This window comes from Colias philodice, chromosome 20, assembly GCF_061535455.1.
Source record: "Colias philodice isolate Cphi_HAF_F1 chromosome 20, ilColPhil1 Martin Lab GWU primary, whole genome shotgun sequence".
Lineage (NCBI taxonomy): Eukaryota > Metazoa > Arthropoda > Insecta > Lepidoptera > Pieridae > Colias > Colias philodice.
The window spans coordinates 4,465,560-4,483,049 of NC_143105.1; the positions used below are offsets into that span (position 1 = coordinate 4,465,560).

Consider the following 17,490-nt stretch of genomic DNA (forward strand, 5'->3'; position numbering starts at 1 on the left):
TACATTTCATAACCAACAAGTAAGAATAATTATTCATACAACAACAAATCAAAAACACTATTTACTATGGAAAAAAAACCAGGAAGGTGAAAAACATATTTACGATTTCGATGCACTCGACTTTTAGTAAAATAATAGGTAAAAATATTATTATGGTTTTGATCACAGACATATCTGTGGTTTTGATTTTAGCTACTAGTATCAGAAAGCTGCGTGTTCAATGCACGTCGGGGTCCCACAACTGTGGAGGAAGGAAGGTAGAATACCTCCATCGAATAAGTGAAGTTTCTCGACATACTCGATTTGCCGGCCGGCCTCAATGAAGATTGTCCGAAAGTTGTATATGTGCTCTGTAACGAAAAAATTTCGCTAGCGCGATTCAGAGTGAGGTGTCGTACAATATACCTAATGAAGTTTTTCATCTTTTTATTTTACTGCAAATACAAAATAAAAATTAAACAATGGTAATGTAAATTCTAAACAAACTACTACCAAAATACAATTAGAACAAAAATCATTTGACTTGTTTATTTCACCCAGAGGCCTTGAAATAAAACAACGAAAATACAATAGCGTTCGGGATGATTTATTACAAAAAAATGAGCACCACATTTTATAAATGTCTATAACACTAAAAATTACAAAGTACAGGCTATTTCAAAACGAATTCAATGACTAGGTATCAATAATTAGTAAATCACCGAATTTGCATTCGCGAGCGTAGGTATCCATAGTGTTTGTCACTGACGGTCACTGACCTCTATAACTTATAGTTATAGAGGTCAGTGGTGTTTGTTGTGTAAACATGTATGTATTTGAGTAGTTAGTAGCATATTATATTCTGAATTTCTGATCCATGCCTATTCACTCAAAACTAATAACACTAATGATTTGTAACAGTAAATTATTTCAATAGGTAGGTATTTGAACATTTCCCAACAAGACGTAAGAATAATTATTCGTAGGTATACAAGATACAATAACAAATCTAATACACTATTTATTATTTTATTATTTACTAGCGGTCCGCCCCGGCTTCGCCCGTGGTACATGTTTACGTTTTCTCTCCATAAGAAGTAATAGCTAGAGAGCTAGCGCAAAGCTACCTGTATGTATTTGACCAGACCTGGATTTTTGTGTGTTGATTCCCCTATACCTACTATACATGAGATGAGGAGTCACTAAGCCCAGAGTGGTGGACGGGGCGCGCGCTTAGGTAAGACAGGTGGAAATTTTTGGCGAACTTTGAAACCATTTGACCACGTCTGCCATTTTGATATTTGAAAATAGATTATTATTACTATCGGAAAATAACAATGGCAGACCATTATCACGCGGATAACATTCTGGCAGACACTTATGAAAGTGCTGAAAAAAATACAATTTTGAAAGTATTTGACCAGATCTGCCATTCATATATTTTATTTATTAGGGTCTTAAAAACTTATTTTCGAAACGGCAGACATTTTCATTGCGTACAGACTTCAGCAGACAACAAAACTTTACAGACTTCAGCAGTCAACAAGACTTAGCTTCTACATGGTCAGATGTATATATGTATTACGTTCCCTGACCTTACATCAATGATTTACTTTATTAATGTTTTTATGGTCATTTACATTTAATTTTGAAAACTATGGAATAAAATTTATAAATTTGATGATACAAAACTAAATATACATTTGTAAAGAATCTCAAATATAAAGTTGTGTTGCAAATAACAAATCATCATTTAAATATTTAGTTTATTTCTTTATTTAAGAAACAATTAACAATTACAAAACAACATAAAAAAACACGCATGCATTTATTGAAATGTTCATTCATCATCACTATCGTATGGCGTTGTGTGACTCGTCTTCATAATCCATTGAATCGGATTCTGTAAAAGTAAAACGTAAATCTATACTAATATTATAAAGAGGAAAAGTTTGTAAGTATGTATGTAAGTATGTATGTATGTATGGTTTTCACGCAAAAACTACTGGACCGATTTCAAAAATTCTTTCACCATTAGAAAGCTGCATCTTTACTGAGCAACATAGGCTATATTGCATTTTCAAAAAAATTAGAGATCCTTACCAAAAATGCAATAATGTAACCCAAGGTGTAAAAAAATCCTCAATAAAACTTCTGTCATCGCGTGCGCTGCGGAATCTATTGAAGATAGAACAAAAAAATGTTCTACGGTATTATAGTATGGATCAATATCTACAAGAAAGTCCGCGATACCATATGTCCATCTTCAGTAGTTATGTTACTACAACAACTTTTTTACGTTTTCAAAGTAAATAAAAGTGCCGACAGTAATCAAACCATGTTATCCATACACATATATTAATCCTTATCCCATTAAATGATGTTTTATTATAGACTGTTTCAATACCAGCAAAATATTTTTTAAATGAAAAGAATTGGATATTCCATTCAAAAGATATAACGAATTTTTAAAAGTGTCAATCTACAGAAAATAGTAGGTATACTGTTCGAGCAGGCCGTAGTGCGGGGGTCACGGAGGAATTCTACCAATATGCGTCTTGACGGAACACAGTGGGGTTTTGGTCGGTAGGAATCCGACATAACCCACGGCCCCACGGGACGGGGTAAAGGTGATTTTCATGTGATTAAAAATTAAACCTATAGTCCGACCTATATAGTAGACTTTTTTCTTTTCACTGTAACGATATCGCTATCTATGCGGGTGAAACCGCAGGGCATTGCTAGTTATATAATAAAAGAAATGAGTCATTATAAACTTACCTAGTAAGGCAATGCCTTTGATGTCGCACGATGCCGCCGCGCCGCCAGTGTAGGTACTTCTGCTGCTACATGAAAATATGCTAGGGTTGCAACAAATGGGAAATAAAACAATTGTGATTATTACTATTATGATGTAATCATTTATTCATATTATGTACATTCAAAACAATTGCTATTATTAAATCTGATGTAATTATTTTTTCATAAATATATAATTATTATTAATTACATAATATATTGCACTGTGAAATATTTACGTATCACTTTATTTTTGATGTTCTTAATTGTCTTTTATAAAATTTAAGTGACGCATTCGCATTGGGATCAACAATCCGATAAGAAAAGAATGGAGACAACATATACATAGCTTTGATTTCAATTCTACAGATACAAAATATACAATCTATCTAAAATGATACAACGGATGTTTCCTGCGTTTTCTCGTCAAAATACCGAAACAACGTAATTATTGTATAGTAGTTGGGAGTGAAAGTAAAAAAACAAATGAAAAGTGTTTTCCATATGATTATTTATTAAATTTACGCGATTAAGAATAATTTCAACGATACAATTTAGTAACCGAGAATTCAGAGGATTAAAGAAAATACCTGCCTGATCATTTTATCAAACTCTAAAAGAATTATGGTTATTTCGCATCACTCGGTTTATTAGTTTGGTAATAATTATTATAGGTAGTTACAACCCTAGCCATTGAGTCGAACGGTAGGCAACACAATATCGACTTTGTGCGGGTACATATGGTACATTTCTTCTTGCTGTGAAGCGTAATTATTATTATTAAGATTTTTTAGGCTATTTTGAATCAGCTGTTCTAATTTAATTCTAGAAATTTATTAAAACGTGATTTTTTTTAAAGTATATTATGAGTTTATAAATACCTCAACCAATAGTTATTGTGTCCTATCCTCATTTCTTTATATCTTGGTAGTTAACTAAAGTGTTAAATTTACATAACCTCAACAACAACATTTACACTGCCACTGCACTAAAACTAAACTAACTAGCTCTCTAGCTATAAGAACCATCCTCGTACTTCAAGGGATATAATAAAAAAAGAATTATCGAAATCGGTTCAGCCGTTCTCGAGTTATGCGCTTACCAACACATTTTGCGATTCATTTTTATATATAAGACTAGCGGTCCGCCCCGGCTTCGCCCGTGGTACATGTTTACGTTTTCTCTACATAAGAACCATCCTCGTACTTCAAGGAATATAATAAAAAAAGAATTATCGAAATCGGTTCAGCCGTTCTCGAGTTATGCGCTTACCAACACATTTTGCGATTCATTTTTATATATAAGATAAGATTATGTGAAAATAACCAGGAAGGTGAAAAACATATTTACGAAAACATAGTAACATAATATGGCTGTCGCTACAATAATTATATTTCAATTTTATCTTTTTATACCTAGTAGAACTGGCCGACGAATAAAAAAAATCGTATTAGAATAAATACAATAAATTACGGAACAAAAAAAGGATTGTAACTGAATTAGGTATGTTTGTTTCTGGGCGCACCGTTTTCGACGACGCGACGCGCGACGTAAGCGTATAGGTATAGGTACCTACTTTGCTAAAACAAACTAATAAAATTGTGTGTCTGTCTGAAAATTCGGAAAAGCATATTTTGCAAGTTTGTAATTACTTTGATAGTTTACCGATTTATAATAATTGTAATTGTAATTGTATAATATATAATTTGCAATGTGGTGAAATTTCATAAAAATCACGGGCCAATTTTTTGTTTTGAATCCCACCGAAAATATAATTGCGTTATTAGAATAATTAATTACTATACCTACCCACGATCAATTATTACAATATAGTCTCAAATGCATACTAGAGAAATATTGCAATTTGATTCAATTAAAATGCATAGCATACAAAAATAAATTCACAACACAAGAAATTCCGCGCGCAAATCATAGCGCGTGTCAATGAAATCAAGAATGTTTTATATCAAGCCGACGCGGACGACGACGCGACGCCGAACAAAAGTACCTACGACGGACGACCACGCTTCGAGTTGCCAAACAACATGAGTAATAAATTGTTTACAAAAAAAACAAGTTTTCCATTTTTCTGTATGAGTAGACAGAACTTCAAAACGCCACCTGCTACGGTTTATATTATGAACGATTGTTATAAAAATAAAAGTTATATTTGTTGGTGTAAACTATTTTATTGATCAATAATTTTGGAATTTAAAATTGTCAACATTGATTACAATAAAACGCAGTTTTATTTTATTACACTATTGTTTTTTTTATCAAAACATGTATTTGAAGTACCATATAATATTATGCTGATCCAAGCATTTTCACTCAAAACTAATATCACTAATGATTTGTAAAAGTAAATTATTTCAATATACATTTCATAACCAACATGTAAGAATAATTATTATTATTCCTACCTACAACAACAAACCTAAAACACTATTTACTATGGGAAAATAACCAGGAAGGTGAAAAACATATTATTATTTACGATTTCGACGCACTCGACTTTTAGTAAAATATAGTAGGTAAACATAATATTATGGTTTTGATTTTTGCTACTAGTATAAGAAAACTGCGTGTTCAAACTACTTGTTTGTCTGTCTGAAAATTCGGAAGTACTTTGGTAGTTTACCGATTTATAATAATATTGTATATATCGTTGTTTAAAAAATATTCAAACACAATAAAATATGATATTGATATACCTACTGATTTATCACTGGTTTCAGTGATGAACTGATGAGTCAATTATAGCCACTATACTTTCGTCATACGTGTGTATGATTGATGTGATTTGCAACGTGGTGATATTTCAGAAAAATCACGGGTCAAATTGTCCCACCGAAAATATAACTGCGTTATAAGAATAACTATACCTACGATAAATTATACATAATACAATATAGTCTCAAATGCATACTAGTGAAATATTTTATTTGAATCAATAAAATAAAAAAAAAAATAAAAAATAATAATAATACAAAAATAAATTCACAACACAAGAAAATCCGCGCGCAAATCATAGCGCGTGACAATGAAATCAAGAACTTTCGAGCCGACGCGGACGACGAAGGAGCCTAACAAAAGTACCTACAATCATAGGCGGCTCGTGACAAAATTGTATGGCCGTGTTCACTTGAAATAAAACAACGAAAATAGGTACCTACAATAGCGTTAGCAGTACAAAAAAAATGAGCACCACATTATAAATGTCTATTTATACACTAAAAATTATAGAGTATTTCAAAACGAATTCAATTATTATTTAGCAATAATTAGAAAATCCCCGAATTTGCATTCGTGATCGTATTCATAGTGTTTGTCTACACTAATATTATAAAGAGGAAAACTTTGTTTGTTTGTTTGATTGTAATGAATAGGCTCATAAACTACTGGACATTTTACCAATGTTTGCAAGTTTGTGATTACTTTGATAGTTTACCGATTTATAATAATTGTATACTTATATCATTGTTTAAAAATATTCAAACACAATATGATATAGGTACTGATTTATCACTGGTTTCAGTGATGAACTGATGAGTCAATGTTAGCCACAATACTAATCACTTTCGTCATACATGTGTATGAACTATGATTGATGTGATTTGCAATGTGGTGAAATTTCATAAAAATCACGGGCCAATTTTTTGTTTTGAATCCCACCGAAAATATAATTGCGTTATTAGAATAATTAATTACTATACCTACCCACGATCAATTATTACAATATAGTCTCAAATGCATACTAGAGAAATATTGCAATTTGATTCAATTAAAATGCATAGCATACAAAAATAAATTCACAACACAAGAAATTCCGCGCGCAAATCATAGCGCGTGTCAATGAAATCAAGAATGTAATTTTATATCAAGCCGACGAGCGACGACGCCGAACTAAAGTACCTACAGTACCATTTACCTTCAGTGTACAATACAGTTTACAGACCTACGACGGACGAACAATAATGAGTAATAAATAAAAAAAAACATAGTTTCTAAGGTCATTAGTTTTATTTTATTTTATTGTTATTTTCTTTGAACGATTGGAAATGAAATTACTCAATTTTTACACAGAACTTTGATTTATTAGAATTATGCTCATTATGCATAAGATAACGAACGCGAATGCACGACATCTAGCGCGTCAATGTCTAAACATCGCCTTTCGTTTAGACATTGACGCGCTAGATCTGTAATAAGTATATAGTCTATGCGCTAGATGTCGTGCTTTATGTCGTGTTTCGCTTGGCAAAAGTCACGCACACTACTGTAGAAGTGTCAAATTTTTCCGGTATTTTACTGTTGTTTTTCTAAGTAAATATTGTAAATTATTGATTAAAAAGGTCGAACGCGCACACATTTCATTATAGAGAAGTGATAAAATGATTAGTTTTAAAGAAATAGTGTCTGTGTTAAGTGTTTAGAGGTAATCAAAAATGTATGGAGGGACGGTCGGAACATCAACCTTAAATATGTAGGCTATTACAAACCTAGAAGCGATTTATTCATTTAAGCTGCACAAATACGTAACTATATTTCATACTTAGCAAGCAGGTATTACGCAAAGTACAATGTAATCGCTAATGCCTAGGCTTTGCAGATTTATTATGTGCAATAAAATAAAGCAATGCCTATTTGTACGCAGGAACAGTAGTAGGTATTTATTTTATAGAATATGCATAATTTATTCGGTAGTTGTGGCCCGCGTCAGCGTATATTTGCAAAATCTTATAGGTACCTAATATAGAAAATTATTACGCGAAAGATTGTAATTATGGATGGATTGATGTATGGATATAATATAATATATCTAGGTACTGGACAGATTTGACTGAAACTTTACAGGAATGTAGATTATATATCAGAATAACACAGCTATAGAAATGCATGATAATGCACGCACGCTCGTCCGCGTAAAAAAATTTAAACTAGCTATCATTTTGCCAAGTGCAAGGGAAAGCTACAAGAAATAATGCACTCAAGTTTAGATCGCAAATAATTTTTCATCTCCCTTCATTTCAATAGATTTCATAGCAAGAGTTAAGACAATATTTATGTAACTCGCACAGATAACCTTCGATTTCTCATTGTATATTAATATTATTGCTACAATACTGTATTGCACTGAAATTCGATATTCCCGGTATTATTTCAAAGCGATTGTGGCTTTACTTGTGTAATGATATCCTATTTATGCGTTTCTAGAAATATGAGGTCTGTTGTAATCTCATCTCTGATACTTAGGTAATAGGTATGGATGCATGTCATAGGATTTATTAAATGCACAATAATATTCAATATAATTGCGTTCGTAAGTGGCACTTTAAGGACAACTTCTAACAAGTCATTTAAATAATTATTATGCATATTATATAAAATTTGAAGTAACTTCTAGATAAAATGAGAAAAATATTACTCAATTTTCGTCATTACATATTCGTTTTTAAAAAAATAAAAATAGAAAGATAAACGATAAGCACTATCCTTAGGCTAGTGTAAAGAGGATTAGAAGATATCATTTTATGAATGCTATTGACGTCATACGTTTTTGTTTATTGCATCGTATTTTTGGGTGTGTATCGCTTGCTCGATTTATTTTACGAAGTGGGCTTGTTTTTCTAAATGTCTTATTTCCTGTTAAATAACTATTGAACAAAAAAAAGTAGAGATTAATCTGTAACTCCGGATCTTGCTACTTATGAAGCAAGTGGTCAATTATGCTACAAAATTCTAACAAGTTCATGGATCTTAATTATATAGTTCGATTAATCTTGTATCTTGTATCTACCAATAGGGCTTTGCTCTATAGCTATAGGGTGACTTCATGAATAGTATTAGAATAGTAGTCATAAGTCCCGGGATATATTTTAGTAGCTCATACAGTCCCTGTAGTTTATAGTTACTATGACCCGAACTTACTAATCGTAACACTCGTGTCAGCCTGTTCCAAAGGTGGCGTAGAAGCAGTAACTATTCACTAATCTGTGGTAGAAGTAAGCAGAACGACGGCGGAATATAAGTAAATAAAAACGACGATTAATTAAAAACGAAATACATCACTTTCTGTAATCCCCTATTCGTTAGAGCTTGACTACACAACTAATTGCTGTGAACGCTTTGAGATGACTTGCTTTCTTGTGACAAAAAGATTTGCACAATATAAGAACGTCGGTCAGATAGTTAGGAACCTGTTGAGGATGCTCATTAGCGACGTTAGCTGCTTAAGAATAGTGACATTTATAGACGCGCTTTTTGCTGCGTCAGAGCGTTTACCTATTGCTTAGGGTGAAAGCACACTTGTAAGACTTATGTATTAGAGCTAATTCCAGTCCGACCCTAATTTGCTTGAAATGTAAATATTGTACACGGTTCTTCTTTGTATGGGATTATGTTATGGGTAGGTATCTAACTTTTTTTGCAAATTATACTTCATTGTTGATAGGTATTATTCGAGATGGATTGACTCTATTTGATAAATGCGTTAAACGTGGTATCGCTCCGCTATTAAGATATTTAGAGCTAGCTCACATGGAGCTTCCTTCTATACATGTTTGTGGTATAGTGTGCACTGACCTTCAACTAAGGAATGCATTTGTAAGTCTTCGTATCCTTCCGCTTTTTATAACTAAGGATTGAACACATGATTTCCGTATTTACGCTTAGTATCAAGGAAGGGGTTAATCAACAACTCGTTAGCGCGAATAAATTTTAGCGCAACCTTATTTGTCAGTTGAGAGGAAGAGAAAATGCGATTTCCGATCGAATGCTTTATGGACGCAATCATGGGGTTATCGCTGGGTGTTATCATGAGTTAACGCTTATTTCACTTTCTATTTATTAAGCCGTGCTATGCGTATCCAATTTCGTGATAACATTGCCAATTCGTACTGTATGTTTTCCTAGAGTTGCCCTAGTAGCAACTATCTTTATGGAACTTAATTATTATGCCTAACATCACCTTTATCTTTATACACCTACGTGACGCGTATTAATGAGACGCTTTCCTAAGATGCTTTTAAGATACACGACAGTGTCGTATACGTAAATAATGTTAAAGTGATAGACGCCAAAAGAAGTAATCCAGAAACTATTATAATAGCATGTCTCTCTCGTTTGTTAGGAAAGATATGAGATAGCGTTCTAAGTTAAGAATAACTTTTACTTGGAAGTTGATAAATCGATTTTAACACTATTTCATTATTTTAATTTTTATCTTCAAAAGTTTCGCCGTTTAACTATGTAGTCGTAAAGTCAATGACATGTTGTTTTGAAGATCGTATGACAAAAAATAATGCGTAGTACAGTGCCAGATGTACATTGTACAGTTCAGTGAGGTTACTACTTAATCAGATAATTAGAGACTCCTATGTCCTAAGTACTGTTCGCATATGTATTATGTTACATTTCTGCTTTACTTGGTGCTTAGTAGGCGGGAATACGAAACTAGTTGTTTGCGTTGCATGTTTACTATGCAACTTGCATACGTTTTAAATGTGAAAATAAACTGTACAATATTATTCAACATATACTGAACATAATCTTTTTGGAATTAAAATATGTGTAGATATAAAAAGGTTTTTTGAATAGGAAGGGAAGTCTTATAACTATGTATAATTAAACCCTTATATTACATTCGCCCAGTTTTTTAGTGATTGTTCCTCTGAACATTAGACTACTAGATTCCTAGAAACAACGTGACAAGATAAACTAATTTTCAATTTTTTTTTCTAAAATGGTATTCAAATATTCAATGTAAAATATGTTAGCACTCTAAAAACATGCGCCCGCCACAATAAGTTTACTGCGTTGGTAGATTTTTATATAAAACGTCTGTGGGTTGATGATTGTGACATTTCCGAGATGGAATTTAAATTACACAATATTCATAATTTGTTTAAAAATATGCAATTTGTAAGTACATATTTATAATATCGCTCAAAAATAATTCCGTATTCTAATATATTTTTTGTAATAGTTGAGTATGAAACAAAGTAGGTATACATTTGATAATATTCAATGAAGAGGAATTAACAGAAATGATAATGTATTCAGAATTGTTCAATTTAGTGAATAATGATAACACAGTTCAATATTATATTTATTACTTTTTTTTTTATTAAATACTTTGATATATTTCTGCCAATCATTGAGACAAAAAAATATATTACAAAAAAGTCGGTTATTAGATATCCAATACAAACTCATATCAATTATTCCAATCCACTTAATTATTATCCTACATCCTATTATTTCCGAGTTCTGGATTCATCACGTAGTTGACATAAATGCCTACATTATTTTGTATATTTTGTTAAAAAAAGCTTTACGACATCTCTATCCGTATAAATCTTTAAATTGTTATTTCTTACAGCACAAAATAATCAAACTTTTCTTCGCAGAGACACCCTCTACCGTCTTTCCTTACGCGGCTTGCGGCCACTAGAGCGCGCGTCCTGGCCAGCACCCGCAGACAAAACCAAGCTCTGCCAGGACAAAGGCCAGACGGAGGAAGACTGCCATAATTACGTGAAAGTTCTGCTCTCGTATGGACATAAGCTGTTCGCTTGTGGGACCAATGCCTTCAGTCCCCTGTGTAGCTGGCGGGAGGTGACTTTTTTGTTTTTTTTTTATGTCGAAGAACTATTTATATTTTTGTCTGGATTTTAATGAATATTTGTTTTGTTTGTGTTTGTCTTACAAGGTTGTTAGATGATAGATTTAGTTTGGACAGATGGTAGTATTATGATTAGTCAATAGATATATGTATTATAAAGTGTTGAAATCATAAGGTGTCTAGTAGGCGGATACATTTTAAACTCCTCATCGATGTTTTTGTATTGTTTTGAAATGGATTAATTTTGCCTACTACGGCATTGGATTTGACGTTCGTATAAAATGCTTCAAAATAAAACTTCTAGCATACGAACAACATAATATCATCATGTTTACGAAATGCAAATGCAATAAATAGGATAAATTAATAACAATAATTATACATCTATTAAGCAAAAACGTAATAACTCGAAATGTCACATCCAATAGTAATCAAGTTATTTGATCTCCGCTGGCTTGTAAATGAATATGATGTATAATTTTTTGCATAGCTTACTTCCTAGAAGCCCGCAATATATTGATAACTAGTTTGATCTCTGTCATATAAAATGCACATGAAAGATCAAAAGAATTTTTTAACCGTCATTCATACGTGAATAAATATGTATTGGTAGCTAATCATTCAGCTTGTTTGTGTCTAGACCATTGATTTAAAATTGTATCTGTACATGTTATTGATGTATAAAAGGAACTTGTTTTGCTTTATGATAGCGAAATGAATATACTCGAATTATAATACCAGTTTGTGCGACATTATTTTTTGTTATTTTTATAGATTTTAAAGTGTAGTATCCATACCGCGTTTTTACAAAATAATAGCAGAAAATGGAATTGGGTTCGTTGATGTAAAAATACTGTAATAATCATTTTTCAAAAATTTTGCCCAAGAAGAAAAATCTATTTATAGTTTATACATTTATCTATCTATTTATATAACAATATTCAGACAATTTCCATACATTAGTCCTACACTTCACCGAATTGCGTAAATCTCACACTATGAAGGTCACCTTTAGAATAATAACGGTAATCTTATCGTAATGAAATTAGGTGAACTGTGATAACGAGGCATAAATTAGCTGCTATGTAACTTCCTAATTAGCGTGTGTAAGTGGGGCAAGAAGGTTAGACCAATAGAATGGAATACTAGCTTTCGAATGTAATATCTTATGGTGTTTTAGAATATTCAACATGCATTATATTGGTACGAATTTTATGAAGACTTGAAGAACTTTTATGAGCCTGAATGTACAAAACTGATGATAAAATTAATATGATATTATATTTAAAGCATATCTACTTACATGCATAAATTCAAGATCAGTGTACTCAAGTTGCTTGCCTAAAGTTTTTACAGCATATAAACATTGATTGTATTACAATAAAGTGTAATAAAATAATAAATAAACATGTTTACAAATGGCACTTACCAAAAATATGCCTGTCAAGAATCCTTTTAGCACCCGATTGTTATTTTCTTATATATCAAGTAAAGATTATATTATGCACCTACAAATGAAAACCTAGTCTAGGTATCTTTCAATGATTACCCATTATTATAAATGCGATAGTCTACGCGTTACACTTTCAACTTATAATGAAAATAGTAGAAGATCCAGGAACAAGTAAGTACTTTAATTAATCAAAGCCTTAAAATTTAATAATTTATTTAATCTTTTATTTATTCCAGATCGAATCACTAAACATGGTGTCAGAATGGGTATCCGGGGTTGCGAATTGTCCCCACAACCCCCACTCGAACGTGACCGCCATTCTGTCGTCTAGTGGCGAATATTACGCAGGAACACCTACTGATTTCACTAGTTCTGACACAGCAATTTGCAGGTTAGCAATGGATATACATATTTGAGAAACGGGGAATTTACTTTGTTTTTGGAATAGGTAGATAGTTAGTTATATATATGTATAAAAAATAGACTATACTATAATATTCTCTATACTCTTTAATTTTTGTATTTTTTTATGAATCGACTTTGAAGTTTGAGTCAGAGTTTAGTTTAGTAGGTATGCAACAAATAAGCTTTTTGATTCAGTCTTTTTAAATCTTTTATTTTTAGATACTTGCATATTAATATATATCAGTCCTAACTATAATATTTCTATCAAAATTCATTAGAAAGTACATTTAAAAAATCTGTTGTTTTTCAGGAGTCGAGGGGCATCCCCCAGAGACACAGGCATGCTACGAACAACACAATATGACTTGAATTGGCTGAACGAGCCCCAATTTGTAGGCAGTTTTGAAGATGACCATTTCGTTTATTTTGTCTTTAGAGAAGTTGCTGTTGAACATTTGAACTGTGGAAAGGTATTTATTTTTTAATTAACGTTTGAATTAATTGTCAATAAATTGAAACAAACAAACAATTATATAAATGTATCAACGATGATTCGCGTTTTTAACATTTTTGCGGGTAGATACAAAATTATAAGTCAGTCAAATAGAAAGTTAAATTTTGACTTGCCCACTTATTAAATAAAGTAAATAATATTAGTTATTCATTTAACTACTTCTATGTCATCCGTTAATTGTGTGCATATCAAACAAAGTAAAATCTAAGCTTCTTAAATTGTTTGCAATTTATTACTTGAATGACATTGCAATACGATACAAAAGTGATTTTGAGTCGTATCTCAAAGGAATACGGTTAAAAGTCGATTGTGTACATCACAAATCGTATGTATGACAGGAACTTACTTTACAATTCAAAGTATTGGTACATTGTCAAAGGCATTTACATTTTTATGGAAGCAATCGTACACAAATAACATTGGTATTCAATAGTCCATTTGACTTGTGAATGTAAATGGATTTCCTTGCAATAAAACCAACATGTGATTGATAGTTTGTAATTGTGTGGAGTTTAGAAATAAATTTGTTAGAGAGAATAAATAATGCTTTATTTATTTATATGATCGCCTCCTTGGTATAGTGGTTGACGTGTGAGCGTAACGCCGAGGGGTCATGGGTTTGATTCCCGGTGGAGACAAAGAAAAAAAATGTCTCGGTCTGGCAGGACACAGAAGGCTGATCACCTACTTGTCCCTAAAGAAAATCGATCGGTGAAATAGATGTATAATGCATCTGCCTCTTACCCCTCTAGGGGACATGGGACTTCACTCACTATTTATTTATGATAATTTACAGATGTACTTTCACTATTAGTCTGTTGGAGATTGTATGTACACATATATTTACATATTTTACATACATAATTATACAATTCACATAATCATAGTGTAATTGTAATATAATTGTTGTTTCAAGTGTTCAACGTTAGAAACGGGTGTTTAATTTGTATTATTATTTTATTTAATATTATATAAACATGAAGAGAAAATGAAACAAGTAGTTTACGGATACTGAACAATTATGTAACTGGTTTAATATAATTATTATAACATCTTTATTATTTGCAATCAAATCATTATACTTTTTGAAGGCTATTCAATTTTGACCTGGAAATTCTGTTTTAAATAAGATTGAACGACATTATAAGAAATTCTTTTGTCATTCCTTCGAGCTAATATACCTACAGTCATTCTATTCAAAATCTTAATCTATCTCTGCTACTACAAATTCAACATATGAATTCTTCTCTTCGTTGTAGATAATTTACACTCGCTTCAATTCGAGCAATCTTATAGCTACATAATTACCAATAATCTGCCAATCGTTCATTATTACCAATATATAAAATTTTCTCTTCTAGATAATCTATTCCCGCATCGCACGAGTATGCAAGAACGACTCAGGCGGTCATCTAGTGATGAAAGACAATTGGAGTACCTTCCTCAAGGCTCGGCTCAAATGCTCAGTGCCCGGTGATGTTTCGTTTAATTATGATGAAGTGCAAAGCGTTGAGTATATGCCGCAGGAGAAGATACTTGTTGCTGTGTTTACTACGCCTATGTAAGTAGAGTTTAGTATACTTGGATAGTGTTTTTGATACAGTAATTATGTTTGCGAGTTTATGAGTTACTTTTAGTTGGGTAAATTCGATTGATAAAGCGATTTTTGTTGGCTTGTATTTTTAAAAACTATTGTTCCAATTATGAGGTAACATTATCCGGCTCGAAGGATCATTCGAATGGCTTATTTTTTTACATTTTTTCTTTTAAATTAATTATTAATTACTGATACCATAGCTTGTAACTTAATTATCTGTAGATATTGTGGTTATTTCACCCAATTGTTATAGAAACAAGATTTTGAAATCTACAATTTTTCGGCCTTAATAATAATTAAACTGCTTAATTTGACCATTTGTCTCTATTATTTAATTGAAACAAACTATATTTCTTCTTTTCAACAGTAACAGTATAGCCGGCAGCGCTGTATGTATATACAATATGACAGACATCCAAGCGGCTTTTGAGGGGCCATACAAAGTGCAAGACTCGCCTACATCCACTTGGGAACCGAAGTCACCATCCAGACAGGCTAGAGAACATTTTAGATGCATGCCAGATACTAGGTAAGTTAGAGTTAGGATTTTTTATAAATTAGTCATTTTAATTACATAATTCAAATTGAATGTTGGAAGTCATTTAATTAACGTAAAACACTTTTTGAAGAAAAAAATATTAAATGTTAAAAATGTAGGTATTTTACTTGTTAGATTTTTAGTTAATATGTATGAACAGCAATGGTAGTGCAAATTCTTTGTTTTTTAATCAATGTAGAATAATAATAATAAAACAATATCAAGAACTCCAAAATAATATTTCAATGCAATTAAAAAAAAAATCTATTTTATCGTGCATATTTAAGTAATTTAAAAGAATCATCTATTTTAAACCTGCCTATTTTAAATTTCAGACCTGCAATAGAATACCACCGATACCACCTAATGTACGACTCGATCCGGCCTATATCAGGCGAGCCCGTATACAAAGCCACGTTAGAACGATTCACGCACGTAACCGTAGATGTTGCCAACACAAAAAATGTGGGAAAACAGCTCGTAGTGTTCGTATCTACTGAGGAAAGTTATATCGTGAAGCTGGCAATACTGCCGCGGTATGAGGGCGCGTGTGTGGCTGAAATATGGAAGCTGAAAGATGCTATGGGTGGTTTTGATGTACAGAGTATGCAGTTTGTTAAGGATACGGTAAGTTTTTTCTACAGATATAGCTCCATAGTTAAAAAAGTTATAAAAACAAATTATATTAAGACCCTTGATAATTTATTAAAGATATTATTATTTTAGAATCACAAGTTATATAGATAATAAAGTATGATTATTATTTCTTTTTTAACTCTTATGCAAGTCAACTTTTTTCATAATTAAAGCACTTAAATGGTGTATTATTTGGCAAATATATATTCTACAGTATAATGTACGATTATCTGTGTGTTAATACCGCTCAAATTAATGCTGGTATGGGTCAAAAAACGATTTGACAGCTGAGCAACGCCATTTTCAATCTTTGTATCTTACCTAATTTACAACCTTCAAAATTTTAAGCTACTTATTTTTATTTTAATGAAAACTAGATCAAAAATTATGATACATGTATTTTTTGATTTTTCTAAATATCGAAGTTTTCATTCATATTTTTGAGTTTTAAAATCATCTCATTCTAAAATATCGTAAGCGCTAAATGACGTCATACATACGGAGGAATACATTTTTTCCTTTGCCACATAACTAGTTTAAAAAAAAAAACTTGACAGTTGACATTTTGGCACATTTGTCACTTTGATTCGTCAAGATTTGTAAATATTGTAATTTGTTATTTGCTGATCCAAATTTTAAACAAAAGAAACTTATTCACAAGTACTGATGATGATGACTTTATGCAGGATTTGTTATGGGGTGCTGAAAATTTCTGGGAAACAAATATACTATCCCAAAAACGTTGGAAAGTGTTAAATAAATACAACTTTTAGTAAGTAAACAAAGTCTTTTATTTCAAGAAAATTATGAACACTATAACTAGGCACTATTTGTATAATATAAATGAATTGGTCCACCTCCAATCAAACAAACATCGCGCTAATGAGATTAAATTAGAAAATCAAAACACAATAACACGATTTAAAAGTTTGTTGACATGAAA

At 31.7% G+C, this 17,490-nt stretch overlaps 1 protein-coding gene across 3 annotated transcripts in view; it reads left to right on the forward strand.

Annotated features, from left to right (window-relative positions):
• Nucleotides 1-17,490, forward strand: part of Sema5c (Semaphorin 5c) — a 47,464-nt gene that overhangs the window by 20,251 nt on the left and 9,723 nt on the right. For all 3 annotated transcript variants that reach the window (XR_016317245.1, XM_089708136.1, XM_089708135.1), the window contains exons 4-9: nucleotides 11,190-11,397; nucleotides 13,094-13,248; nucleotides 13,573-13,732; nucleotides 15,138-15,337; nucleotides 15,741-15,902; nucleotides 16,247-16,538. Coding sequence is in view for 2 of the 3 variants with exons in the window: in XM_089708136.1 (XP_089564262.1) it covers nucleotides 11,190-11,397; nucleotides 13,094-13,248; nucleotides 13,573-13,732; nucleotides 15,138-15,337; nucleotides 15,741-15,902; nucleotides 16,247-16,538 (1,177 nt within the window). In the remaining variant the exon portion in view is untranslated. The remainder of the gene's footprint in view (nucleotides 1-11,189; nucleotides 11,398-13,093; nucleotides 13,249-13,572; nucleotides 13,733-15,137; nucleotides 15,338-15,740; nucleotides 15,903-16,246; nucleotides 16,539-17,490) is intronic.